This window comes from Phalangium opilio, unplaced genomic scaffold (genome assembly GCF_054372755.1).
Source record: "Phalangium opilio isolate 3A_F unplaced genomic scaffold, DU_Popi_V2 ptg000060l_1, whole genome shotgun sequence".
NCBI classification, from domain to species: Eukaryota; Metazoa; Arthropoda; class Arachnida; order Opiliones; family Phalangiidae; genus Phalangium; species Phalangium opilio.
The window spans coordinates 6,856,361-6,884,150 of record NW_028324177.1 but is presented as its reverse complement, the minus strand read 5'-3'; the positions used below and the strand labels follow the sequence as shown (position 1 = coordinate 6,884,150).

Here is a 27,790-nt window from a genome sequence, read left to right as displayed (position 1 = left end):
CGAATATTTTCCAAAGAAATTCTTTAGGAATTCTAGAGGTAAATTTCCAAACCCTTAAAAAAATCTTCTTAAGATTTCCAAAGGAATTTCTTTGGAAGCCTACGGAGCCCTTGGGATCATTTTCTAATGAAACGATTTCCAAAGACTTCCTTGGAATTTCCTAAAGAATTCTTGAGATCAATTTCCAAAGAACGTCTATGGAATATTTTTCAACGAAATTCTTAAGGAATTCTTGAGATAAATTTCCAAAGAAAGTCTAGGGTTAATTTCCCAAAGAAATTCGATGGGAATTATTGAGATAAATTTCCAAAGAACGTTTATGGAATATTTTCCAACGAAATTCTTAAGGAAATCTTGAGATAAATTTCCAAAGAAGGTCTGGGGTTTATTTTCCAATGAAATACGTTAAGAATTGTAGAGATGAATTTCAAAGGGCCAGATATATTTGCAATTATGCTTTACATATAATTATCTCAAAATATTTTTACCCACATTGTTTATCTAAAGTTTTCCTGCATAGACATTGACTTGATGGCTAAAAAATTAAAAACCTTTCACGAAGGCTTGTCCCGTAGCTAAGGCTCAGCAAGTGCTGAAATGGTTTACCTTATTTACCTATTTTTGTTCTTTGCCTTTAATAATCCGTGAGGTGTTTATGCAAAGGATAAATTAAATTAAATGTAAAATACGCGTAATTAAAATCGTTATTTACAGGGAGTATAAGCTGGCAGTCGAAACTTTCGCTTTTAAAAAGTAAAACTAACCTAATTAAATCTTTGGTGACATGTTTTATCTTTATTTCGAGCGTAATTAGAGTCCCAAATAAATATTTTTTTTAAAAATATTGTAGATAAAATTAGGTTAAACGCGTTTCTGGTACTCAAAAAACTTTCAGTGAAAATACATTATTAAACTTAACAACAACATATGTATCTACTGCTTGGTCATTGAAGCCTCCAAAACCCACTTAGTACCCCATACATTTGCACAAGGTTAAAACTTTCTGCCGTTTTCGGTTAGTTTTAAGTCGATCAAATGTCTGACTTTATAAGCAGGTTCGCACTGCATGCGAGAAGTGCCCACGTTATAATTAACTGCACTCCCTGCATTGGGATATGGTTCTGCATGCGAGAACTATCCTTGTTTCTAGAGGGCTAAATCAAATTACCACATAATCTTCCCTATATTTCCCAAGAAAATTTCAAAGTTATTCCCAAGAAAATTCCAAAGATATTTCCCAAGAAAATTCTTAACATATTTCCGAAGAAAATTCCAAAGATATTTCCCAACAAAATTCCAAAGATATTTCCCAACAAAATTCCAAAGTTATTTACTAGATGGCGCTTGCTTCATTTTCAATCTGCTCCTTAACGGGCGTATATATATGGCCAGCTTGTTTATTTTATTTTTAGGTCTCTTACTTCTACAAAAACTCAGGGCCGTCTGGGATTTAAACCCGGGACCACTCACACCCGAAGCGAGTACCATACCCCTAGACCAACGGACCAAGTTTGACACTGAAACATGCTCAACTCATAGGCCTACAATTTTACTATTTGTGTTTAAATAGTCAATTACTTCTTCAAAAACTCGGGGCCGTCTGGGATGTAAACCCGGGACCACTCACACCCGAAGCGAGTATCATACTCCTAGACCAACGGACCTAGTACGACACTGAAACATGCTCAACTCTACGCCTACATTTTAACTAGTTGCATATAAATAGTGACTAAATTACTTCTACAAAACTCGGGTCCGTCCGGGATTTGAACCCGGGACCACTCCCACCCGAAGCGAATATCATACCCCTAGACCAACGGACCTAGTATGACACTGAAACATGCTCATCTCTACGCCTACAATTTAACTAGATGCATATAAATAGTCACTAAATTACTTCTGCAAAACTCGGGTCCGTCCGGGATTTGAACCCGGGACCACTCGCACCCAAAGCGAGTATCATACCCCTAGACCAACGGACTTGTGTGACACTGAAACATACCTTAACTCTTAGGACTACACCGTCAACAGTTGCATTTAAATAGTCACTATGTTACTTCTGCAAAAACACGGGTCCGTCCGGGATTTGAAACCGGGGCCACTCACACCCGAAGCGAGTATCATACCCCTAGACCAACGGGACAAGTTTGACACTGAAACATGCTAAACTCATAGGCCTACAATTTTACTATTTGTGTTTAAATAGTCAATTACTTCTGCAAAAACTCGGGTCCGTCTGGGATTTAAACCCGGGACCACTCACACCCGAAGCGAGTATCATACTCCTAGACCAAAGGACCTAGTATGACACTGAGACATGCTCATCTCTACGCCTACAATTTAACTAGTTGCATATAAATAGTCACTAAATTACTTCTGCAAACCTCGGGTCCGTCCGGGATTTGAACCCGGGACCACTCACACCCAAAGCGAGTATCATACCCCTAGACCAACGGACCTGTATGACACTGAAACATGCTAAACTCATAGGCCTACAATTTTACTAATTGTGTTTAAATAGTCAATTTTTTCTGCAAAAACTCGAGCCCGTCCGGGATTTGAACCCGGGACCACTCACACCCGAAGAGAGTATCATACTCCTAGACCAACGGACCTAGTACGACACTGAAACATGCTCAACTCTACGCCTACATTTTAACTAGTTGCATATAAATAGTCACTAAATTACTTCTACAAAACTCGGGTCCGTCCGGGATTTGAACCCGGGACCACTCGCAACCAAAGCGAGTATCAAACCCCTAGAACAACGGACTTGTATAGCACTGAAACATACCTGAACTCTTAGGACTACACCGTCAACAGTTGCATTTAAATAGTCACTATGTTACTTCTGCAAAAACACGGGTCCGTCCGGGATTTGAACCCGGGACCACTCCCACCCGAAGCGAATATCATACCCCTAGACCAACGGACCTAGTATGACACTGAAACATGCTCAACTCTACGCCTACATTTTAACTAGTTGCATATAAATAGTCACTAAATTACTTCTGCAAAACTCGGGTCCGTCCGGAATTTGAACCTGGGACCACTTGCACCCAAAGCGAGTATCATACCCCTTGACCAACGGACCTGTATGACACTGAAACATGCTAAACTCTTAGGACTACACCGTCAATGGTTGCATTTAAATAGTCACTATTTTACTTCTGCAAAAACACGGGTCCGTCCGGGATTTGAACCCGGGACCACTCACACCCGAAGAGAGTATCATACTCTTAGACCAACGGACCTAGTACGACACTGAAACATGCTCAACCCTACGCCTACAATTTAACTAGTTGCATATAAATAGTAACTAAATTACTTCTACAAAATTCGGGTCCGTCCGGGATTTGAACCCGGGACCACTCCCACCCGAAGCGAATATCATACCCCTAGACCAACGGACCTAGTATGACACTGAAACATGCTCAACTCTACGCCTACATTATAACTAGTTGCATATAAATAGTCACTAAATTACTTCTGCAAAACTCGGGTCCGTCCGGGATTTGAACCCGGGACCACTCGCACCCAAAGCGAGTATCATAAACCTAGACCAACGGACTTGTGTGACACTGAAACATACCTGAACTCTTAGGACTACACCGTCAACAGTTGCATTTAAATAGTCACTATGTTACTTCTGCAAAAACACGGTCCGTCCGGAATTTGAACCCGGGGCCACTCACACCCGAAGCGAGTATCATACCCCTAGACCAACGGGACAAGTTTGACACTGAAACATGCTAAACTCATAGGCCTACATTGTTACTATTTGTGTTTAAATAATCAATTACTTCTGCAAAAACTCGGGTCCGTCCGGGATTTGAAACCGGAATCACTCGCACCCAAAGCGAGTATCATACCCCTAGACCAACGGACCAAGTATGACACTGAAAGATGCTCAATTCGTAGGCCTACAATTTAACTAGTTGCATATAAATAGTCACTAAATTACTTCTGCAAAACTCGGGTCCGTCCGGAATTTGAACCTGGGACCACTCACTTCCAAAGCGAGTATCATACCCTTAGATTAACGGACCATTTATTACACTGAAACATGTTCAACTCGTAGGCCTACAATTTAACTAGTTGCATTTAAATAGTCACTAAATTACTTCTACAAAATTCGGGTCCGTCCGGGATTTGAACCCGGACCACTCACACCCGAATCGAGTATCATACTCCTAGACCAAAGGACCTAGTATGACACTGAAACATGCTCATCTCTACGCCTACAATTAAACTAGTTGCATATAAATAGTCACTAAATTACGTCTGCAAAACTCGGGTCCGTCCGGAATTTGAACCTGGGACCACTCGCACCCAAAGCGAATATCATACCCCTAGACCAACGGACCAAGTAAGTAGTATAGGGCTACATTTCGTACCACGGTAGAGGTATAAAGTAGGTGCGTGGGAATTGGGTCATGGGAACTGGGTCATGGGAACTGGAGCGTGGGAACTGGAGCACGCCGCCGCCGCGGTGAATCTTCGCGAGTTCCCCGCGCGCGAGTTCCTTCCCCCCTCACCCCCGCGGGGTTCCCGGCGCGTGCCGCGAGTTCCTTCCCCCATTTTAACTCCGCGCGCGGCGCTAGTTTCGTACTATTCAATTCCAGGAAAAATTATATTGTTAAATTCTTACTATCTACGTAGTGATTAATGCTTTTGGCATATATTCTATAGACCCATACTTATAGAGAGTATCATAGACTTATGGTGATAACTTATAGCGTATGAATACAATTGTATTGTTATAGTGAAATCAATTCTAAATAAAGGAATAGGGTAATAGAATTTAAGCTTAGCAATAACAATGGAATCAAAATTAAGCCGAGTATATTACGATTCTGAAAACCCTCTTAGTTACGGAAGCGCAAATAAATTGAAACAAGGAGTAAAAAGTATTTCAAAGAAAAAAATTGAGACTTGGCTTCAGTCTCAACCCACATACACTATTCATAAACCAAGGAGAATAAACTTCCCTCGAAATCAAACTTATGCTACAACAGCTGATGAAGTATTTCAATGCGATCTAATTGATCTACGACGTATCAAAAAGCATAACAAAGGGTTTCAATACATTTTGACTATAATAGACGTATTTTCAAAATATGCCTGGAGTTTTCCTTTAAAGAATAAAACTAGTAGAGAAGTTTTAAGCGCATTTCAGAAAGCTATCAAAGAGAGAAAGCCTTTGCGTATTAATGTTGACCAAGGCAGTGAATTTCTATCAAAATTGTTTAAAGAATATTTGAAGAAAGAGGGTATTCAACTCTATACTAGTGTTGGAAGGATAAAGTGCGGTGTTATTGAAAGATTTAACAGAACTTTAAAGGATAAAATATTCAAACTATTTACAAGAACCAAAAAATATAATTATATTGGTAGTTTGCCAAAAATCATGAAGGCCTATAACTCTAGTACGCATTCAAGTATTGGTTTCGCTCCGAAAGATGTTAATATCGAAAATGAACATTTAGTATGGCAGCGTTTGTATGGCCATCAAAAACCTGCTAAACCCCAAAGTTAAAGATTGGTGATTTTGTCAGACTGTCAAAGAGTAAAGCTCTTTTCGAAAAGGGTTATAAAGGCTATTGGACGAGGGAAATATTTACCGTATCAAAAGTTCTTTACAGAAATCCAGTTTGTTACGTAGTTAAAGATTACAACGACGAAGAAATAAGAGGTGCCTTTTACGAATGCGAACTTCAAAATGTGGTCTACTGATATATGTCTATTGGCAAATAAATAAATGTTCATTTTAATCTAGTTAACCATGTCGAACGATTCATTTTATGTTACACTAGTAAGTTCGGCTTCTATGAATGTCTTTCCGGATAACACGCAATCTCATTTTAAAGTTCAGTTACCAGCTCCTTTAAACTTAGTTGGTAATTGGCATGTGGGGCTTGCCGAAGCATTTTTACCCCAGGCCTGGGATAATGTATCCGGCGAGTATTTATATTTCAATGCTGGAGTACATGACTATACTGAAAACAGCTGGGACCAGTATAAGATACAACTTGTCGCGGGAAACTTGCGTGGAGACGAATACGATGTTTATAAGAGTTTAATTAAATCTATTAATAATACCATACCCCCCGAAATACGACGGTCGGTTTATATGTTTATCACCTACAGTGATGACAATGAGGCTTTTTGCGCTCTGAGAGCTAAAAATGGATATGAAGTTCAAATACCGGAAGAAATGGGTAAAATCTTGGGCTTACCCTTCATGGATTGGATCAAAGAGAGATACACTTTTCCCGAAGAACTGATTAAAAGAAAGAAAGACGATCCTTTAGAACTAAATAGTTCCAATAATTTTTTACATATAAGAAAAAGAAAAGGCCCAACGAATCCAAGGGAAATTACTCTGCAAATTCAACGCGGCCAGTATAACCACATTGAAAATGTTATTGAAGCAATGCGCCACGCAATTCCTCGAGAACACAGTAGTAATTCTGTAATTAAGCTTAATTTCGACGGAAAAGTAAACGTAAAATGTGAAAATAACCATTATTTGTGTTTTAACAAAAATCAGTCTGGTCTAGGTAGACTATTAGGGTTTCATATGGACCAAATGGATAGACCCCTTATGGATGAAACTGGAAAAAGTGTAGCCGATATAGACAAGGGTACGGCTAGTTTGTATATTTATACAAATTTAATTCTACCACAAGTGGTTGGTGACGTTTATGCCCCTCTTCTGAGGGTTATATTAATAATAAATGATAAATCTTCTAGCTTAGCTGTACATAGGTTTCAAAACATTGATTATTACCCTTTAAGATGTCCATCATTTGAAATGATCGAAATTGATATGAGGACAGATTTCGGAGAAAATACTATGTTTAAATTAAACAAGTCCGTCATAAAACTTCATTTCATTCTCAAGCATGTCACGAAGTAACATATATCTGAACTACTACTTAAGCCAAACCGGAAATGGTCTTAATCACTTCCGGGGGCCTGTATTTCAAAGAGGAAACGGACTCGGAAGCATCTTCAAAAGTTTAATTAGATATATTACACCGATATTTCGACCAGCAGGTAAAGTGTTAGGTAGGGAAGCTCTCAGAACGGGGTCGAGAATAGCAGGGGACCTCGTAGCAGAAAAAATCCTAAGAGAATCATTGAAATCAAATTTGAGCGAAGCAGGATCAAATTTACTACAAAAGGCTAGCCAACACTTGGCTCAACAACAAACGGGCCAAGGACTTCGCAGAAAGCTGAAGCCTAAAAAGCGATCAAAAAAGAGAAAAAGAACGAAAACCGATTTTCTCGATTAAAAATAACAATGGTTGAAGGAATGATGTCTGAACTCGATTTGTTCGCGCAGCCACCAACAAATTACAACATAGAAAATAGTGATTATGCTATGTATAAAGCTTTGGCTTCGCTTTCTGATGATGGACCAATTGAATTTTTTATCCCGGGATCTAATGACGTCTTTATGGATTTGTCTAAAACCTTATTGCAAGTTCGAGTCAAACTAGTTAAGGAGGATGGATCTTCTTTAACTACCCAAGACAAGGACGTTGGTCCTATAAATTTATTACACGCATCTTTATTTAGTCAAGTTGACGTATTTTTTGGAGATACGCAAGTTAATACACAACGAATGCCTACCCATATTTGGCATTTTTTGAAACAAATTTAAACTATGGTACAAGTGCCAAAAAGTCCTATCTTTCTTCAAAAATGTATTACAAAGATGACCCTGTGGACGCTAGTAAAATGTTTTTACCCGCGTCAAACAACGACAAGAATGGAATGCTGAAACGAAGAGATCGGGCTGCCCTATCGAAGCGCATTGATATGTTGGGTGATTTACATTTGGATGTATGTCGAATGAGTCGATTTCTCATTAATAATATTGATGTACGGTTTCGCTTCATAAAGTCAGTTAATGAATTTGCAATTATATCTACAGCAGCACTTAATCCTAAATTTAAAATTAAAATTGACGATGTTACATTATTTATAAAAAAGATTAAAATAAATAATGTGATTATGTTAGCTCAGGCGATGGTACACGAAAAGCACAATGTAATTTATCCAATTAACAGAACAGTGTTAAAATACTTTTCCATCAGTAGCGGTTCCACTGACATTATACGAGAAAATGTCTTTATGGAAAGACAACCATCACTCGTAGTTATCGGCTTAGTTAGAACAACAGCCTTTAATGGAGCCCTAGATTTGAATAGCTTTGAATTCAATCATTGTAATTTAAGCTACTTGGCACTAACAATTGGAAATCAAACATATCCCAATCCTCCGTTTACACCCCACTATGCCGTTAACGAGTATTCCAGAGAGTACCTCTCAAACTATAGGCCTTGGATTTGTTCAAAAGTAATAAAGGAAACTGTATTACCTTCGAAGAATTTAAAGAGGGTAACGCTCTGTACGCGTTCGATCTTACACCGGAAGAACAAGCGGGCGCTGAAAATTTGTCAAGAAACAAACAGGGAAGCCTAAGAATATCTATGAAGTTCAAATCTCCGCTAGTCCATAACGTAACTGTAATAGTGTACGCCGAGTTCGAATCTGAAATTATTATTTCTAAAGATCGTACCGTGATTTATAACCCATCGGGATAATGAATACGGTGGAAATAATCGAAATTTTAAAGTGTGAACCTGTAACAAGACCTTTTTTCCTCGGTGTATTTGCTTTCAATCAAAAACCATTACCGCCAAAGCAAGCTAAATATTGCTTTTGTCTAAATACCGAACCTTCATCGAGTCCAGGACTTCATTGGTTAGCTATATATGTAAATAATAATGTAGGGAACTTTTTTGATTCTTATGGAAATGATCCCTCTTATTATAATCTTAATGATCTTTATGTCTACGCTAAAGAATGGTTTATAAACCCTGTACCTGTTCAATATCCATTATCTTTAACATGCGGTTTACATTGTACTTTTTATCTAGTTAATGCCTGTTACGGTTATAATCTAAACGTTATTATTCAAGATTTATATAAACCAAATGATTTAATGTATAATGAAGCTTTGGTTCTATTGTTTTTATGTAATCATTTGTTGAAACATCAAAATAAATATTGCAATCAATAAAAAACGTTTATTTAAATTTTTCTTTCCATAGTGTAGTGGGTACAACAGTTTATCTTTTCTGGTTTTACGTTTAGAATGAAGAGGCGAATATAGTTCTTGAAATTTTTTAAATTCATCTAATGATTGAGCCACGCTGTTTTTACGTAGAGTTTTTTTCTTTTGGGTGCTGGAGACTTAGCCTTTACAGCCGTAGCCGTAAATGGCTGCCATGTCAAGGTGGACCCGCTAGGTGGTGCTTGAAAAATGGTGGAACCCTGTGCAGAAGCGGTAGGCATAATGGGGGTAGTTGCGTGTATTCCTGTTAGGCTCGGAGTAATGGGTAAAGTAGCGGTAGAACTAGAAACCACCGGGGCAGAAGGTAGCGCTGGATAAGTTGTAGGAGGTGCCGATACAGTTTTTACGGTAATGGGTTGTACTAGTTTCTTCATATTTAAATATTTTTGCAGGGTTTCCAAGTATTCTCTAAGTTTAGTTTCTGTAGACCCGGACTTTCGAAGAATGTTATGCATTTCTTGATCTAGCTCAGATAATTCTTTATCCACCGGATCCAAAATGGTTTTGGCAGGCACCAAAACCATTTTCTTCATGTTAAACTTTTTATAGCTGAGATAGCACTAGGGATAATACTAGCCAGTAACATTGGCCAAAAGGCTCCGCCTGATTGATTAATCATCAACTGACGCTTCTTACTTAATGGCAAAGACCATGACTTAATGGCCTTATAACTCTCCTGTGACGTTTTAAATGATTTTTTAGTTTGGAGGTCAAAGGTATCCCGCCGTGTGTAATGTTAAAACAAATATTACAAAGCGTCTTTAATTGATCTTTGGTACTGTTTTTTAGAATGTGTTTTCTTTGAATTTTATTGCTTCGTTTAAGCAAAGTTAGGTAGGGTATTTCTTACGAAGTGAGACCGGCAGCATCATTGTATTAAATAGATTAAAAATGCACCGTCACTCTTTCTTATTCGTCGATAAATACGTACATATTTCCATCTGGAGGGAGGACATTTGTTCTAACTCGTAGACATTCATCCGTGGCTTGATGACAGTCAATCAAAATGTACGAGTGCGGCTTTTCAGTAGCAATGGCGTATGCCTTCACTAGAAACTGACTTTTTCTAGGAAAAACTTGCCTACTTAAAAATTGTATTGGCGATGAATCCCTGGGACATTTGAATATTAAAATATAAACGCAATTTAGGCTAATCAATCTGAACTCTTTATTTTTACTAAATAAGCTCTGTGTAATTAAAATTATGCTGGTATTATAGTGGTGACTGCCCTTAATAAACATATCAGGTATTTCTTTACTATTACCACATTCTGAAGCTAAATCATCCAACACCAGGAGGTTATTTTGATTTCTATTCCAAAATGCTTCGTTATTCGGAGATAACCCTTCCAAAAATTCTATTTCAAAGATTTCCCTTTTCAGATCATCAAATTTAATTTGGTAAATTGAATAGCAATAAACTATCCGATCTGGTTTTGGACTAATCATGCATGTTCTATATCTTAATAAATTAAAAACCCACGATGATTTACCACAAATGCTAGAGCCTGCGCATAACATCTGAAAGGGCGCCACAAATTTTATTCGACACGCCATGGTTAATAAATGTAATTAAAATGACACAAAAAATTCAACACTCGAATATTTTATTGCTCAGTTCGAATTGTATATATTTTGAGTAACCTTTTTTCCACCTTTCGAATGCGATCTTTAAACCTTAGCGCATCGTAAAGGGCGTAATTACGTCTATCTTCGATAGGTATTTCAAACACAGTTACATTTGGTGAAAAATGTACATTCTTTTTAGATCTACTCATCCTGAGTTGTCTCTGTTAAGTAACCATATGCAAATGTATTAAAACCCTTAACTACGCGCTTTTTAAATGTATTTTTTTTATTTATTATTGTTGCCGTATATTTATCTCTACGTACATTAAAAGGAACGGCTACTTTAATTCTTTTCGATTGATTATGAATACTTTCAAATATGGAGTCAAAATTTACAATATTTTCATTTATTCGATTTTGAAGACTTAAGCCCTTTACTTTCACGATAGTTTTGTTGTCTGTAGTTTTCAGGGCGTAACTTTTTGGAGCATTGCAAACAAATTCTAAAATTGATTCCTCTCCCAGTTCGTTTACCCAACACCCCAAGTTAATACCGGTGGGGGTATGTAGTCCCCCTCTTTTGCAACAAAGATTACGCTATCAGTATCCATATAAAGTACACGCTCATTCAACTTTGCAAGTGTTTCATAAAGAGTTAATCTACCATAACATGAAGCAAAGCTGGCAACATATGGGTTCCCCTTATAATATGTGGGTTGAAACTCGTCCTTAAAACTATACGTTAACAAACATAGCTCTTCTTTTAGGGGCCTTAAATCTATAAGTTCTTTTGTGTCGTCTACTAAAATGCCAAATAGATCTTTATAATCGTCTATTATGATAGACTTTGGTTTGTTAGTATTTAATCCAAATTTTCCCCATAGTGAGTTCAAACAAATTTTTGAGATTGCTCTCATAGCAGGGTTTTTAGTTACCTCATCCATTTCAATTTTGATACCTTCAGTCTCATAAATTGAATCTAAATATTCCCTCTTTTCTTCGAAGGTTTTAACTGAGGAGGGGAACCCCGATTACAGGTTTTTAATGTATCTCGGTTAAGAGTAAGGCGTCTCTTCTAGGAATTCATTGTCAAGCCTTAGGGTTTGCACCATAACATCTTATAGAAATTTAGGTTATTGCGCTTTGAAATAGAAGTCCAGAGTAAATGTTTTTTAAATACGCCTAATCTCTGACATCGTGATAAATGCGGCTGTGCTGTGTTAAGCTGTAGATATGGAATGTTTGTAAAAAACAATGAAAACATCAGATTTAAAATAGTTAAAAAAAATAAATGTATGCATACAGATTAAGGACGGTGCAAAATGTTCATTTTTAATCAAAACAATTGAAATACATCATTCGTTGTCCTCTACCCACTCCCAACATGGACAAATACTTTTAATGACGCGCTTATACTGCCCGCATTCAGCGCAATGGTTCCGGACGTCCAATAAGTGCCGAGACTCGGCGGTGGTTGGAATCCTCAGGATGGTTTTCCTCTGGACAAGGACGACCCTCCGAAATCTTTCACATTCCGGTGAAATGCAATAGTGGTTAAGTTTTCCGCAATTGGGGGACTCCTTTAACTCGCCCTCGCAATAGGGGCACTCCAATTCCCCACTAACGGGTACAGTGCCAAATCCCAATTTCTCCAACTCTTCCTTGAGTGCATCCCTGTTGAAATCGAGAGAAAGATATCGTATATAAAATACTCAGAGAACAAAATATAATATCGAAAGAAATATATTATTAAACTTGCATAGATTTACTCCTATTTGTTCGGATTGACTAAACTGTAGTTGAAGAGTCTCCCAAGGATTACTGCAAACGCTTTGAGCCTAGATAACATAAAACTATGGAGTAGTAAGAAAAAGTACCAAAAATATATATTTATATATATTACTTACCATTTTGAAGAAATTATTAATTTTAGCAGAGAGATTAAGCGAAAGCAATGAGGATATTTTGTAGTTTGCGTGGCGGTGGCTGCGGTATTTATATTGTTCATACTTCTTAAAGGGAGTGTAATTTATGTAGTTTATCATGCCTACCGCTTTTGCACGTGAAAGTAGGGAAAAATTTGCGCGACATACTTAAACGAATAGAGAAATAAAACTTAACAACCATACCTTTAAATAAAATTAAAATTTCTTGGAACTCAAGCCTTAGAAACAATGGCGTTTTAGTTAATTCGAAGTTCTGGTATAGAAGGATTTTTCTTGGAATTATGACTCAACGCAACAATTAACTTTGAAGTCTAATGAGCCTTATATATGCTTTACTATACTTAAACTACCTTTGCCAAAAAATCTAATATCACCTCCGTCATACATTGTATAGATAGTAGTTATTGGAAAAATAGACCTATAGTTTCACACTCAAAGATCACAGGTAACATTAGGTCGATTGGTAGCGTATTGGCTGCTAAATATGGAATTCGAAAGATCCTGGTTCGATTCCAGTTATCGGTAAGTAACCTTTCAATCGACCTAATGTTACTTTTGGCGAATATTTTTATCTATTTAACAGTAGGTATTTAAGGGGAAATTTAAAACTTAAGGACACATACAACATTCAGTTATTAACTTTAAAGCGTCTCTTCATATATTTAAAATCAATATGGAATCTCGGTCACCCATGTCTTTGAGATCCATGGCCATTAGAGCCATGGTAGTAACAATGGAATTCGTTTTAGCTAATACGGAGCAAACCTTTAATGATATTAAGAAAACAATTCCACGCCAACTTTGGGGAGTATCTGAACGGGTATTTTGGAAAGCAGCTATTGGTGAACGAGGGAACCTGGGCGAAGAGGATCTATATCCCGAAGAAATACCAAATTGGCTTTGCATCACAGAATCAGAAATTGAATTCGAAGTGGATAATCGCTTGACTTTTGCTCAATTTCAAGCTACGCAAAGGAATAGAGTTACCATCCCTTTCTTTTTATTGGATGGATACCACCACATAGAATATGACTATTTTTTAAAAACATGGAGAAAAGGTGAAAGGAAATGCCAACGTAGAGTTTGCAGAGACTGTTTTGTCTTTTTTAGCGATATGGACGAACCAAATACGAAATATCTAGCGGTAAAAACTCATACAGTAGTGCATCGAGACGACATGATGGTAGAAGTAATTTGGGACGTTCAGAAAAGTTTCTGTAGTAATTGCATAAAAAAACCTTTATTTAATATGTATAGTGAGGAATTTTGTTCGCATAATACCGGCTGGCATACTATTAGCAATCGTAGATCATTTACATTTAGAGACCAAGAAGAGGTAACTCATACTAAAGTGGCTCGTGTATCTTTTTTACATTAATTTTTTTTTATTTATTGTAAATTGTAATATAATAAACTTAAATTCTCAGTCAGATACATTGTTTTCATTTCTAGAGAAAAGGGTTTTACATCTCGCATTCCTAGCGAAAGGCTTTTACAACTACCATTTCCAGTTAACAGGATGGTATGACTTTTGTTTCATAAGAAAAGGGTTGGATTTTCTGCCGTTTAAGACAACTAAATAGATGAAGCTCTATACGCATTGTTAATTTAAATGAAGAGGAGGAGGAGTTCGTTTATTTTTCGTTCATTACCCATTTTTGTCATGTATATAGATCTTATTTTAGTGGCTAACACCCTGGCACGTTTATAACTCATAACGATAGTTCACTTTTAGAATATATTTCTTGAAATTTATTAAAGTGCACATTTCAAACACTAGGCACCCCAAAACTAATTTAAATATAGCAAAAAATGTTACCTTTCAATGTGAATATATGTATTCCTTATTTAAGTTGATGATCACAAAAACAAACGTGGTTTTTTACTCGAAAATTACACGCTTGAAACCACTATATCCACACAAATTATATTTTGCACTCGTACTTAAAATCATTTTCATCAAAAACTTTAAACCAAGTTGAAAACAAAAAGCCTTTTTTAAAAAATTTTGACCATTTTTCTATTGAAATTTTAGATAACTTGTAAGACCTCTAAATGACCGTCTTTAGCTGATTTCTAAGAAACATCCGATTCCAAGAAGTGCTTGTAACAGTAAAATCACGTGCTATAAACGTTCTAGTACATAATTTGTAATTGGTTAGTTTTTTAAACCTTCTACCCAGATGGTTAAGTCAGCCAATAAGCTTAGCACTTCTTAATACAAACAAAGGTCTTTCCATTTATATTTTATATAGCTGACTTGTAAATATTCCATAAGAACAGGACGTGACTTTGTAAATATCGCCTTAATTCTATGCCATTAGAAAATGCTTATAAAAAAATAATCTAACTTTAACAATAGAAGTTTGTAACAAATAGTCCCAATGTAACAATAAAAACGTTTGTATCATTAGAGTAAAACTTAAGGCAAATATGACGTCATTCGTCGAACTGTTATAATAGACGTCATTCGTCGAACAGTTATAATATAGGCGCATTGATTGGTTGAATTAGATATGACGTCATTCGTATTACTCTTTTTTTTGGAGATCACCTGAACTTTGAGGAAAAACTATATTAGGTAGGAACTCAACGTCGAAATCGTCATTTCTTAACCGCTTTAAAATGAACCAAGTTCACAATATTTCGGAGAAAGTAGAAGTTTGGGTTGGTAATGTCACGACCCCAAAGGTATATTTTAGACGTACCGACACTCGTGTACAAATATCATTAAAGAAACACGTTTGGTCTAATATTTGGGAGTTTTCCAACGAAATCGACGCTTTCTTCAAAGGAAATTCGCCGAGGTTTTCCGTCTGGCTACATCGAACTACTACCAATATAAAGATAGAATGCTTCGTAAACCGGAAAGGTCATATATTTGACATTAGAAAATACACGAGAGGATGTCGAGAAAAATACAACATTTTGTACGCTACAAGCGGGGGCATTTCCTTTAACCAATCTAGTTGGGATTATTTGAAGAAAATTAAAGCCCTCATAGACTTAGAGCTACACGAAAAAACTACGAAACTATGAGAGAAGCGATTTTGAAAAACGTAACGGAAATCTTATTGGAGATGACCCAATGCCGCGACAATACCTCTTGCCAAAACAAAATAGCCCACGATATTATGTGCGAGTCCGAAGAAACTGACTGGAACGAAAGGGTCGAAAAAAACCTAGTGAAAGCTTTAAAAGTAATTAACTACGATAATGTCATTGAAAAGTTTCGCAAAGATTTTGGTACCTACCTATTGATGAACCATTTCTTTACAACTACATTGTAAACGATGTAAATGATTTAAAAACTAAACTGATAAATATTTGAAGGCATTGAATAAAACGTATTATAGCCAGTTCGTGTTGTTGAATAAATAATCCCTATTACTGATTAGTCACACGCAAGGTATGAAAACAGAAAGGTTAAGGTTTGATGTTACCGAGGGAAAACACCTCTTAATTCTTTAAAAGGACAGTCTCAGGATAAAAAACTACAGGGATAGTCTCAGTATAAAATCTCAGTAAATAGTAAGAATTTAACAATAGAATTTTTCCTGGAATTGAATAGTACGAAACTAGCGCCGCTCGCGGAGTTAAAATGGGGGAAGGAACTCGCGGCGCGCGCGGGGAACCCCGCGGGGGTGAGGGGGGAAGGAACTTGGCGGGGAACTCGCGAAGATTCACCGCGGCGGCGGCGGCGTGCCCCAGTTCCCATGACCCAGTTCCCACGCACCTACTTTATACCTCTACCGTGGTACGAAATGTAGCCCTATACTACTGGTAACTAAGCTAGATTACCGACTACTGGTAACTAACCTAGATTACCGACTACTGGTAACTAAGCTAGATTACCGACAAGTAGAAATTAAGCTGGATTGCCGATGAATCGAAATTAAGCTAGATTACCGACAAGTAGAAATTAAGTAAGATTATCTACGGTTTATAATCAAGCTAGATTACCGATGGACGCGCAACGCCCTTAGACTTTTTCTCACTTATGATTTCTAAACTATTTTAATTAATATGAAGATATTAATAAAAACTTTCATTGTTGACAAAACCGGAAAGTATAAAAGATAAGTGTAGAAAATTGAATGCCTGAAGTCACATATATTGAAATTTTCTCTTTTGAAGATATGATTATTATTATAAAAAATTCTTATCTAACTTTTTTCACCAAAATTTCATTTTCCCAAAGTATTCTTCAACAATATTTACCCAAGTATTTTTGAGAGCTATACAGCACGTTAATATTTAATACCAAAAGTGGATGACAGGAAAAGCATGAAAATGGCCAAAAGTCGCGAGTCATCAAGGTTTCGTCGTAGTTGGCCTCTCATCCATATTTGTTAATACTTCGAAAACTTTACATTAGAAGACATTTTTAATTATCAGATCTCAACGATTTTCTGTCCATTTTAGTCTCTTTATAGAGCTGAATTTTTAAAATGATGCGCATATTTCTTGTAAGTAACTTTGATGAAAAAATTAAGATAAGAATTTTTTTAAATAATTGGATGTTTTACAATCATGTCTTCAAAAGTGAAAATTTGAATATCTGTCACTTCAGGAAGTTAATTTTCTACACTTATCTTTTACACTTTCCGGTCTTTGTCTACAAGGTCAGTTTTTATTAATACCGGTATATTCCAGGGCCGTCAATCAAGTTACAAGTATAACTTACAAAATTTAATCTAGGTTAAATTGTAAGTATAAAACCTGTGGCGTCAAACAGTTATGCCAGTCAGGAATTTAAAATTCACAGTCTCAAAAGGAGTTTAAAGAGATAAATCAAATTTTAGAAAAGAACGCAATTAAATACCCCCATAGAAAGAACAAGAGGTCTTTATTTCCACAGACCCCTGAAATTGTTTCTACCACCACTACGAAAACGCCAAGAGTCACTTGTAAATTAGTTCAAGCCAAGCCAATTTCTAAAAGCATTAAAACACAAACAATCAATATTATTTCTCCTCGCAAAAGAAATTCTAAAAAACTTTTGCAAAAACAATATTTAAGAAACTTTAGCTTGTCGAAGAAAGCTTCCAAACCTAAGACTAGCAAAGAAACATTAACATTGTAAATGCGAAAATATCTGCGAAAGGAAGCAGCAAATTTCGTTGCCATGCAAAAAAGAGCAGTTGCCTGCAAATCTAAAGGAAGGCGATGGTCTCCAAAGGAAAAGCAGCTATGCCTTACATTACACTACCATGGTTTTAAATCATATTTTCTCTTGAAGAAGATGTTTAGCCTGCCAAGTTCAAGCTCTCTAATATCTTGCTAGAAAATAGTCCGCGCAGGCCTGGTATTAGTGAGTTTGTTAAGTTTTTGAAAAAAAATAAATTAAATGTATGACTGAAAAAAAGGTTGGCAACGCTGAGATTTGAAGAAATGGCATTGAAAGTAGGCCTACTTTACAATGAAGGAGATCTTCTCGAGCGGTATGCCATAGTAGCAGGGCTCCCACCATACCTAAAACCCCCTACTTTTTTTTGAGGTCCCTAAACCACCATAAAATTGTGATTTGGTCCCTAAATCACCATATTCCTAGTTTAATGTGCCATCAGCTTATAATTTTCAACTCAAAGTCCAATTTACACATTTATATTTCCGCGCCTAGTCAATGTTGGCAGATGGCGCTAAACTAGGAAGGAGTCTGTTACAAAGCGGACTAAAACTAAAATTGGGAGTTTGGGACGATGGCTGAAGGCTGAAGCACAGCATAGTACCCGTTTCAGGAAGACCGCGGTTTCAGTTTCCTTGTGCTTTTTGTTCGTGATACTTCAAATTTTTTCTGCACAGTTCGCATTTATTATGGGGAAGTACAAGTTTTCTAATGACTGGCTTTAAAAAACTGATGGAAATGGACACGTTGTATCTCTTTGGTGTAAGAAAGAAGATGATAAACGGGTTTACTGTATTGTATGTATTGCATCATTCAGCTATGCTAAGGAATTCCAATGTCTACAACAACACGCGGACACTATTAAACACAGGGAAAATTCTAAGGCTAAGCTTGTTGATAGTCAACTACGTTTAACTACAACAACAAGCCATTGTGATGGAAAAGCAACTAATATGATACTGAAATTAAGGGATTCTAAACGTGCTAGAAAGGCAAAAATTATCTGGGCTTTGAAAAATGTCAGCTGTAATTGGTCTGCGGCATCATGCAACGGAATCGAAGAAACTTTCAGAGCCCTGTTTGGTGAAACCGTTCATAATCATTTCTCAATGGGTGAAACAAAATTAAGCTACTTAGTAGATGAAGCGCCGTATTTTAGAGAAATGATGTTAAATGACGCACAAGGTGCTTATTTAGCAATTCAGTTCGATGAAACAACTAATGCTGAAGGCAAGAAAGAACTTCAAATTGCACTCAAATATTGGTCCAAGTCCCAAAATCTAGTCGTGGTCAGTCATCTTGAAACTATTTTTATGGGCCATGCCAAAGGAGAACAACTATCAAAGAACATATGACAGGCAATAAAGAATGCTCAGTTACCAATCAGTCATTTGCTAATGATCGGAAGTGATGGTCCAAATGTCAGCAAAACTGGAGAGCAATTAATGAAAAAATGAAGGTAGACAGAAATCATGGGCTGATGGATGTGGGTACTTGTAGTATCCATACAATGCACAACGCTTTTCTTAAAGGCCTTGAACAACTTCATGAAAATCCGTCCGAATTTGTATTGTCTCTATTCTATTTTTTTCAAAAACACTCCATCAAGGTGTGAGGACTTCGAAAAAATCCAAGCAGAAATCGGTTTAAAAGTCAGGTCTTTGATCAAGCACGTTCCAACACGATTAGTACAGGCATTATAAGGTTTGACCCGGAACAAATTAGAACGGTTACGAAAATTTCCATACTTATAGAATCGGATGCGCTCTTTAACGTGGTGAGGTCTCCCAATCTCGCAACCGTGAGGAAAATCCGCCATCTTGGAAAATGGCCGCCAAAATTACTAAAAGACTACTTAACTTTGTATGTAATTAACGGATTGAGTCTGAAAAAATATTATAGTGTAGCTTAGAACACTGCGCACGGTTTATGTTCTATGCATTTTTGGCGTTAATGAAACCGGAAGCAGGAAACCATGCATTAAAGCAGGGTAAATCGATATATTTCGGGAAACACAAAGTTTCTGCGGAAAGTAATTAGAGATTTGGTTAAAATTTTGCTAATTTAATAGCAGGCGGCGAATTGTTATCTATAATACTTTTAAAGAAGACAAAATATTACCGCCATTTTGGAAAATGGTGATCAAAATTATAAAACGCTACTTAGCATAACCAGATAAGCTTTAAAATGTAGAAACGTTACATACAATATTAGTTATTGTCATGGATTAACCTTAAAGTACACCATTTTGTCTATAATTATAGAAATAATTACAATCTTATATAGATTGATACTATTTTAAATTATATATTTTATTTAGTTTGGTTGTAAATAGTTTTAAACCGAGGGCTGTTCACACAGTGAAAGGCTGGGATAACTTTTGTAATCTGATTAATCAAGCGAGCATGCAAACATAATCACGAGAGTGACATGCCCCTCGTACTAGTTTAAAGCAGAGCGTTCATACATGTAGTATGCGGGGATTTTAGCGTATAATGACGAATCGTTCAAAGGTCGGTTTTGCTTACTTTCCGCCTCGTGTAAAATGACCAGCTCGAAGGTCTATGTCATAAAAAGGTCATAAAAGTTTTCAAAAAATGAGGATAAGACTCAGTTGAATGTTGTGGATTTTTAAAAGTCACTGCGCCTAATACGAGATGGAAGTCGTTTGTTTGATATGTAGTGCGTATTTCGGAAATAAAAAACCGTGTTAGTTACAAAGGGTCTTCAAACTGTCATCAATGCAAGTTTGAGGAGAAAAGATAGACTCCATGAGCGTCTTGAACACCTTACATCCATTCGTTTGCACGAGGCGTGCCGAAAACGGGTGTACCCCATATGAGCAGTTCCCTGTAGAGCAGTTCTCGAAATAGCAACCGCGGTTCCAAAAAAACAGCGGAGTTTTTCAAAACTGCTGTTTTAGAAATAGCGGCCGCTGTTTTAAAATAGCGGCTGCTATTTTGAGAAATAGCAGTGTTTGTCTTGAGTTTCGAGCATGTCTTAACAATACAGTTATATTCTATGGTTTCAAATACTACTTTTTCCGAAATCATTTTATTAGGAATGTGACATACTAACGGATGGTGTTTTTGAAGTACACTTAAATATTGTACTGTTCTTTAGGCTGTATCAGTTTACAATTCTCATACTAGGATAGAAAAATCATTCGGGAAAGGTTATTTTATTTCGGAAGTAGATAATTGTAAACAGTAATTTTTTGGAATAGGCGTAACATTGTTACACCAATTCCAAAATATTCCTAAACTAAATCTAACCTAACCAAACCTAACAAAACCAAACCTAACCAAACCTAACCTAAACTAACCTAACCTGACCTGACCTAATACTATTTAGTTGAAATAATCAACTTTAAACTAACCAAATTATCAATATCTGACCTAGTTCTTTTTGAGTTCATATAACCCAGCTGGGCCAGCTTACACCATAATAAACAACTATAGTTTTTCGCATATCAGTTTTTTCGCTCTTTAGAGAACTGCTGTAACGGTACGCTGCGTTTACGAGAACCGCTGTATCCGTAATTGCTGTAATGGGTAAACCGCCATTTCGGGAACCGCTATTTAGAGAACTGTTGTTATGAGGACCGCTATTATGAAATCCGCTCATATAGGAACTGCTCATATGAAGGCTTCCCCATATAACAAGGCGTTTTACACTATAATATACATTATTTTAAAGTTGGTCCGGTTATGCTAGGTAGCTTTTAGAATTATGGCCGCCATTTTCCAAAATGGCGGTCAATGTTGTCTTCTTTAAAGGTATGATAGACAAAAGTTCGTAGAAGAACGCTCGCATCTGTTTATACCTCGAAATTTAACAAAATCTTCAAATATTTTCCGCGTAAACTTTGTATTTCACGAAACTTTTCGATTTACCCTGTTTTAATGCAAGGTTGCCAGCTTCCGGTTTGATAACCGCTAAAAATGCATAGAACATAAATCGTGCGCAGTGTTCTAAGCTACACTATAATATTTTTTCAGACTCAATCCGTTAATTACATACAAAGTTAAGTAGAGTTTTAGTCATTTTGGCGGCCATTTTCCAAGATGGCGGATTTTCCCCACGGTTGCGAGATTCGGAGACCTCACCACGTTAAAGAGCGCATGCGATTCTATAAGTATGGAAATTTTCGTAACCGTTCTAATTTGTTCCGGGTTCACCCCTTTTTAGAGCTAGAATGCCTGAACTATTAAACGTGGTGAAGGATTGGGAAGAGCTCCTCATGCCAAAACATGTACTCAAAATATTATTGTGTCCGAGAACTTTTCAACTTTCCAAGAATTTGCCGACTTATTTGATGCGGTTCTCCAAGAGAAAAAAAATTTTATTTTGTCTTTGGCATGGTATGTATTTGAATTGTGTTTAGGAAAGTACTAAACACTTTTAGTAACAAATTCCTTATATTTAGAAACGACGTCTCATTTTTATGTGGTAAAGGAAGTCTTAAAAGTTATAACCTTCAATTTCATTTATCCAAACATAATTAATATTCTTAAAGATGCAATTTATGCTGTTAAAGCTCCAACAGTTTATAATTGTTCAAGTAATGTTATAATAACCAAAGCTTTAGTTTTAAATAATATGATTAAAAATGATACGCCTTTAAATGTTAGGGGGGGGAGTTAAAACCTTCAATTTCATTTATCTGAACATAATCAATATTCTTAAAGATGCAACAGTTTATAATTGTTCAAGTAATGTTATAACCAAAGCTTTAGTTTTAAATAATATTATTAAAAATGATACGCATTTAAATGTTAGAGGGTAAAAAACTTAAAAACTTCAATTTCATTTATCCGAACATAATTAATATTCTTAAAGATGCAATTTATGCTGTTAAAGTTCCAACAGTTCATAATTGTTCAAATGTTATAAACTAAGCTTTAGTTTAAAATAATTTTATTAAAAATGATAGTCATTTAAATGTTAGGGGAGAAAAAAAGCCATTTTTTATTTGATTTTGATTGTAATTTAAAATGTTAGGGGAGAATAAAAGCCATTTTTTATTTGATTTCGATTGTAATTTAAAATGTTAGGGGAGAATAAAAGCCATTTTTTATTTGATTTCGATTGTAATTTAAAATGTTAGGGGAGAAAAAAAGCCATTTTTTTATTTGATTTTGATTGTAAAAGTAATCTCTGTTTGGCCAGTAAAATAATAATTTTGAATTTCAATATTTGACCTTGTTTCTGTTGTAATAAGCCTAGGCCTATTACAACAACTTTTTTTTTGTTTTTGTTTTTTACGGAGAAAAGAGATCTGGCTTTTTTGATATCCTGCCGCTCCTAGTGATTTGGTGGCTGAATCCTTCCAGTCTGGCAATAATATATTTGTTGCTTTGGGTCTCTCGGGTACTTGGGAATGATGGTGGGCCTTGTTCCCCGGTTCGTGTTGACAGTTGGTTTCTCTGTGGTCTTTCTTCTGCCCTCATTGCGTCATGTTCTGGTGGGATTTCGTGGTCGACTTGGTTCCGGATCGGTAGTCTGATCATCATGTATGGTTCTGAATTTTCTTTTCCGTCTAGAGGTTGTTGTCGAGTTCTTGTTGTTGGCCTTGGGTTTTCATGGGCTGTTTTCGCGCCAATATTAGGGCGTAAATGTGTTCTTGTCCTTCTATATAGGCGCCCATTTTCTGCACGTATTATGTAGGAGTCGTCATTATGGTTGCGCTGTTGAACCCTTGCTGGTATCCATTGTTTTGGACCTGCCATATACCTGACAGAATCGCCTGGTCGTAGATGAGGCAATGGTCTATTTGGACGTTCTCCAGCCTGTCGTGCCATGTCTTGATGCCTCTTCTGCAGTGTGTTGGTTGTTGCCCATATCGGGTAATGTGGTCGCAATAGTGTTTCATTTGCGGTCAGCTGTGTGCGTAGGCGGCGACCCATTAGTATTTCCGCAGGGGATGGCAAGTTATTTTTCGGCGTGGTTCTATACTCCAGAAGAATGTGATCGAGGTCCGTCCCAGATTTCAAGGCTTTCTCCATGAGATTTTTGATTGTCTGGATTGTTCTTTCCAATTACCCAATGATTAGTTTTCTAGCAATAGATTAAAAATAGACTTCAAGCCTAGGCCTATTACAACAGTTTCTAATGACATCATAGTGATTGCACGATTTGAATTAAAAAATCACGGTGTACGTCGAGAAAAGAAAAACATTGGGAACAGGCTTGAGATTGAAGTAGGAAAACTAGGATTACTTTTAAGAGTAGAATCAAATACTTTCCATTTCACCTTGTTTTAAGATTGTACTCCACGCGGTTGAAGGTCTAACAAATTATTATTGTTAAACTTGTAAAACTATTTCAGACGTAATTTTAATAATAAAAGTCATTGCGCTTATGCGCGTTAAAGGTATACTGAAGTAGGGAAAAAAATAATTTCTAAGGAATATGCGGTTAAAGTATGCATAAAAACCATTAGGATTACTCACCAAAACGTTCGCGTTAATTTAAGAATAAATACCAAAATGAGATTTTAACTCGCCAGGCCTAACTCCATTTAGAATTAAGTTATTTGTGAAATGAAGTTTTGTGCCGTGACAAATTACGTGGATGATCGATTTAGGGGATTTAATTTGCTGCCATTAATGGCCGCTGATTGGTCGCGGGAACGTTTTTTGTTGTTAAAAATGAAGTAAAGCCTAGCGAGTTCAAATCAGTCTGATCGTAATTTAACGCTAGAGTTTCAGTGGGTAATTGTGTTTTTATGCATATTTTAATAGCTTCGTCGATTAAAAATAATTTTGTCCTACATCACTATCCCTTGAAAGAATTCATACCACGCTGTTGAAAGCAGTTTTAATAGCATTTTATTTGTTCAATTTTTTTAAATTTCACAAATTATGATCAATTTTTTTAAATTTCACAAATTATGATCAATTTTTTTAAATTTCACAAATTATGATCAATTTTTTTAAATTTCACAAATTATGATCAATTTTTTTAAATTTCACAAATTATGATCAATTTTTTTAAATTTCACAAATTATGATCAATTTTTTTAAATTTCACAAATTATGATCAATTTTTTTAAATTTCACAAATTATGATTTCTCATGAAACCAAGAGCACTTAGAAAACTATTGATTCCATAATCATTCCCCACATTTCCATTTCTTGAAATATGCTCATTAAATTCATTAAGAAGATTTTCCGGTATGGGATTTTCAACATCAGGTACCTCAACTGTTGTCTCACTATCTTGCTCTGTTAGCGGGCCATTCCAATCAACACCATAGTCACCAATATCTGCATTATTGTCCAGTTCTTCAAGTAAAGAGTAACTATTTCCAGTTAACATTCTCAAAATATATAACTGATAAGGAGAATAATTATGTTCCGTCCTCACTGCGTGTCTGTTCCATTGTTCTTGAAACACGTTTAAACTCGTTTGAATTTTTGATTTGAAGGCCACGTGTAAGCAGTAAAGATGATTTTCATTGTTGACATCCAAAATATTTTCTTGTTCCAAAAATTTGAAAAGGTTATAATAGTGATTTGTACAGGAATGGAACAGATCGACCCATAGCCTCTCAATTCTTTGGTTGTGGACACTCTTTCCGTAAATTATGCTTCCTCTGTTTTCACCTCGTTGTTGAACCATTAAGTTTCCAACAAGCACGTTTTCACCGCCTTGATCTGCTCTAACTCTACTTGGTAAACCAAATCGTTGTACAGCTTTTTCGAAAAGCTCAAGAACTGTTCTTGCTTTATTGTTAGTTTCTACTCCAAGGTAAACCCATCAATCCCACCATGAATTACAAATTTCCACCTATTTAAAAAAGTAGTCCTAATCAAAACCCTTGGTCATGCATAAAAATCTTCTACACCAGATTTTCAATTTTCGAATTTTTACTCCGTATTTTAACGAAAAATCTTCATATATATATATATATATTCTAAAGCAATATAATAAATCTAAAATTTAACCTTATTAGTCGATGGTTCCCATCAATATGCCAAAGTGAGTTTGGTCCAGCTACCCTATAGGTACGTCTTTAAATTGTATCACTCCATCGAAGAGCTAGTCCAAGTGGATCGAGTCTGACATAATTCGTTATTTATCAAGATTTGCATAAAAAGAGTTAAGCAACAAATTTTAAACTTTGAATCTATATTTACCGTTGTAAAGACAACCTAACTCTCTCCCTCTGAACAAAATAGCCTTGTGATTCAAGTTGAGACATTATCATTTTAACACCCAAATGCCTGTTTCCTTCGATGATTGGTCTTAGTAATTCATCTAATTCGTTATCATCAAACGAAACATAAAAACCTCGAACTGAAAGACCAAAATAACTGAAAAATATAAAGGTATATACATTTACTCAAATATAGTTGCTCGCGTTTAAAAAAAGGTCTTAAAATTATTTTCATTGTCTAATCTCGGATTAAATAAAGCTTTCTATTATTATACCAAGGCCTAATTTAATTCTTTGGGTTTGACGTCAAATTTTCAAGAAAGGTCTTTTAAAAAGTAAAATCTCATAAATATCAACTTACGCCATCCTTCGATTTATAGTGGATTTAGATACGTGTAGCATTGTAGCAATTTTGGGAATCGAAAATTTATATTGAAGAAGAAACATTAATTGGTTTTTTTTAATATCATATCTCGGTGGTCCGCCTACTCCAGAGCTGACCCTTTGAACCACCAAATTGAGCTCAGCTTCTTGGTTAGTTGCTCCCAAATTAGCTAGAACTCGTCTTAATTCAACCAAGGAATCCAAAACAGATGAAAATATTTCATCAGCTAAGGCTTCACGGGTTCTTGCAAAGTTCATGATAGTAAGAGTTAATCTTGTTTCGCAAGAGTCAAGTACATTTGAAGAGACACTGTCTGACTGTAGAAGTCTTACTACATCACGAATAGTATTTTGACACTGGGCAAGGAATGAATCTAAATTCAGAACCCTGTGCCTTCGCACATGTCGTGAAGGCATGTTTCTGAATTTCTATTTTACGAGGAGACTTCTGACTTACTGATACCGTTTTAGGAAGACTTCAGTTTGTTAATAATTACGAGTCTACGACGTAAATAAAATCACACCGTATAAAATACCCATTGAAAACAGCACAAACTACTAAAGAAGATGCGCGTGCAGCTTGCGTCGTGGATCGCGTGATCGAACTAGTTTTTTATTCAAAAAAAGAGGATCACTGATCTATTAGACCTGTTTATTAAATCGAAATGATTATTAAGACTATAGTGTGCTACCACGAACTTTGTAGTGACGTCACATGCTCTTATCTCTTACCTTATTTTCAGGCGACCATATTGACAGGCGCGAGACGTCGTCAGCTTATATTGACGTCACAGTTTCCCCCCATAGCTTCGTGGTAGCACACCAGACTTTGAAATAGCACACGTCCACTGGTCCAAAACCAGTTTATTAATTGCTTGGACTATTTTTTTAATTCAAAAAGTGGGGGTTACTGGTCCTCGGGACCAGTTTATTAATTGCAAATCTATAGGAGAACAAATAATAATAATAATGCACCCACAAGTACCTACATGCACCCACAAATACCCACATGCACCCACAAGTACCTACAAGCACCCACAAGTACCTACATGCACCCACAAGTACCTACATGCACCCACAAGTACCTACAAGCACCCACAAGTACCCATAATCTCCCACTGGTACCTTCAAGTACCCACAAGTACCTACAAGAACACACAAGTACCTAGAAGCACCCACAAGTACCTACAAGTACCCACAAGTACCTAGAAGCACCCACAAGTACCTACAAGTACCCACAAGTACCTACAAGCACCCACAAGTACCTACAAGCACCCACAAGTACCGACAAGTACCCACAAGTACCTACAAGCACCCACAAGTACTTACAAGCACCCACAAGTACCTACAAGTACCCGGGGCAAGCACCCACAAGTACCCATAAGTACTTACAAGCACTCACAAGTACCTACAAGCACCCACAAGTACCCACAAGCACCCACAAGTA

The 27,790-nt window shown here is 36.4% G+C and overlaps 2 protein-coding genes and 5 non-coding genes across 7 annotated transcripts; all 7 read right to left on the bottom strand.

The window, feature by feature from the left end:
* Positions 1-1,751: 1,751 nt before the first annotated feature.
* On the bottom strand, positions 1,752-1,823 carry TRNAP-CGG (transfer RNA proline (anticodon CGG)). Its single transcript has one exon. It is a non-coding gene; the product is annotated as a tRNA-Pro (tRNA).
* An 87-nt stretch (positions 1,824-1,910) lies between these two features.
* TRNAP-UGG (transfer RNA proline (anticodon UGG)) lies at positions 1,911-1,982 on the bottom strand. Its single transcript has one exon. It is a non-coding gene; the product is annotated as a tRNA-Pro (tRNA).
* Positions 1,983-2,387: 405 nt separating this feature from the next.
* On the bottom strand, positions 2,388-2,459 carry TRNAP-UGG (transfer RNA proline (anticodon UGG)). The gene has a single exon. It is a non-coding gene; the product is annotated as a tRNA-Pro (tRNA).
* Positions 2,460-2,863: 404 nt separating this feature from the next.
* On the bottom strand, positions 2,864-2,935 carry TRNAP-CGG (transfer RNA proline (anticodon CGG)). The gene has a single exon. It is a non-coding gene; the product is annotated as a tRNA-Pro (tRNA).
* Positions 2,936-3,341: 406 nt separating this feature from the next.
* Positions 3,342-3,413, bottom strand: TRNAP-CGG (transfer RNA proline (anticodon CGG)). Its single transcript has one exon. It is a non-coding gene; the product is annotated as a tRNA-Pro (tRNA).
* A 21,441-nt stretch (positions 3,414-24,854) lies between these two features.
* On the bottom strand, positions 24,855-25,628 carry LOC149666972 (uncharacterized). The gene is made up of 2 exons (XM_089841655.1): positions 25,619-25,628; positions 24,855-25,540 (listed from the first exon to the last, which is right to left on the bottom strand). Exons 1-2 carry the CDS (start codon positions 25,626-25,628, stop codon positions 24,855-24,857), a joined length of 696 nt encoding a protein of 231 aa, XP_089697781.1.
* LOC149666971 (uncharacterized) lies at positions 25,565-26,901 on the bottom strand. Its single transcript, XM_089841739.1, has 4 exons — positions 26,321-26,901; positions 25,940-26,116; positions 25,748-25,861; positions 25,565-25,589 (listed from the first exon to the last, which is right to left on the bottom strand). Exons 1-3 carry the CDS (start codon positions 26,758-26,760, stop codon positions 25,816-25,818), a joined length of 663 nt encoding a protein of 220 aa, XP_089697865.1. The 5' UTR covers positions 26,761-26,901; the 3' UTR covers positions 25,565-25,589; positions 25,748-25,815.
* Between the last annotated feature and the right edge of the window lie 889 nt (positions 26,902-27,790).

What these genes read in the sequence shown, in the direction of transcription:
- LOC149666971 (XM_089841739.1), bottom strand. Translation starts at nt 26,760, where the DNA reads ATGCCTTCACGACATGTGCGAAGGCACAGGGTTCTGAATTTAGATTCA. An exon ending in ACTATAAATCGAAGGATGGC is followed by an intron (nt 26,117 to 26,320) that starts GTAAGTTGATAT and finishes TATATTTTTCAG; the next exon opens with TTATTTTGGTCTTTCAGTTC. An exon ending in GTTAGGTTGTCTTTACAACG is followed by an intron (nt 25,862 to 25,939) that starts GTAAATATAGAT and finishes GAATTATGTCAG; the next exon opens with ACTCGATCCACTTGGACTAG.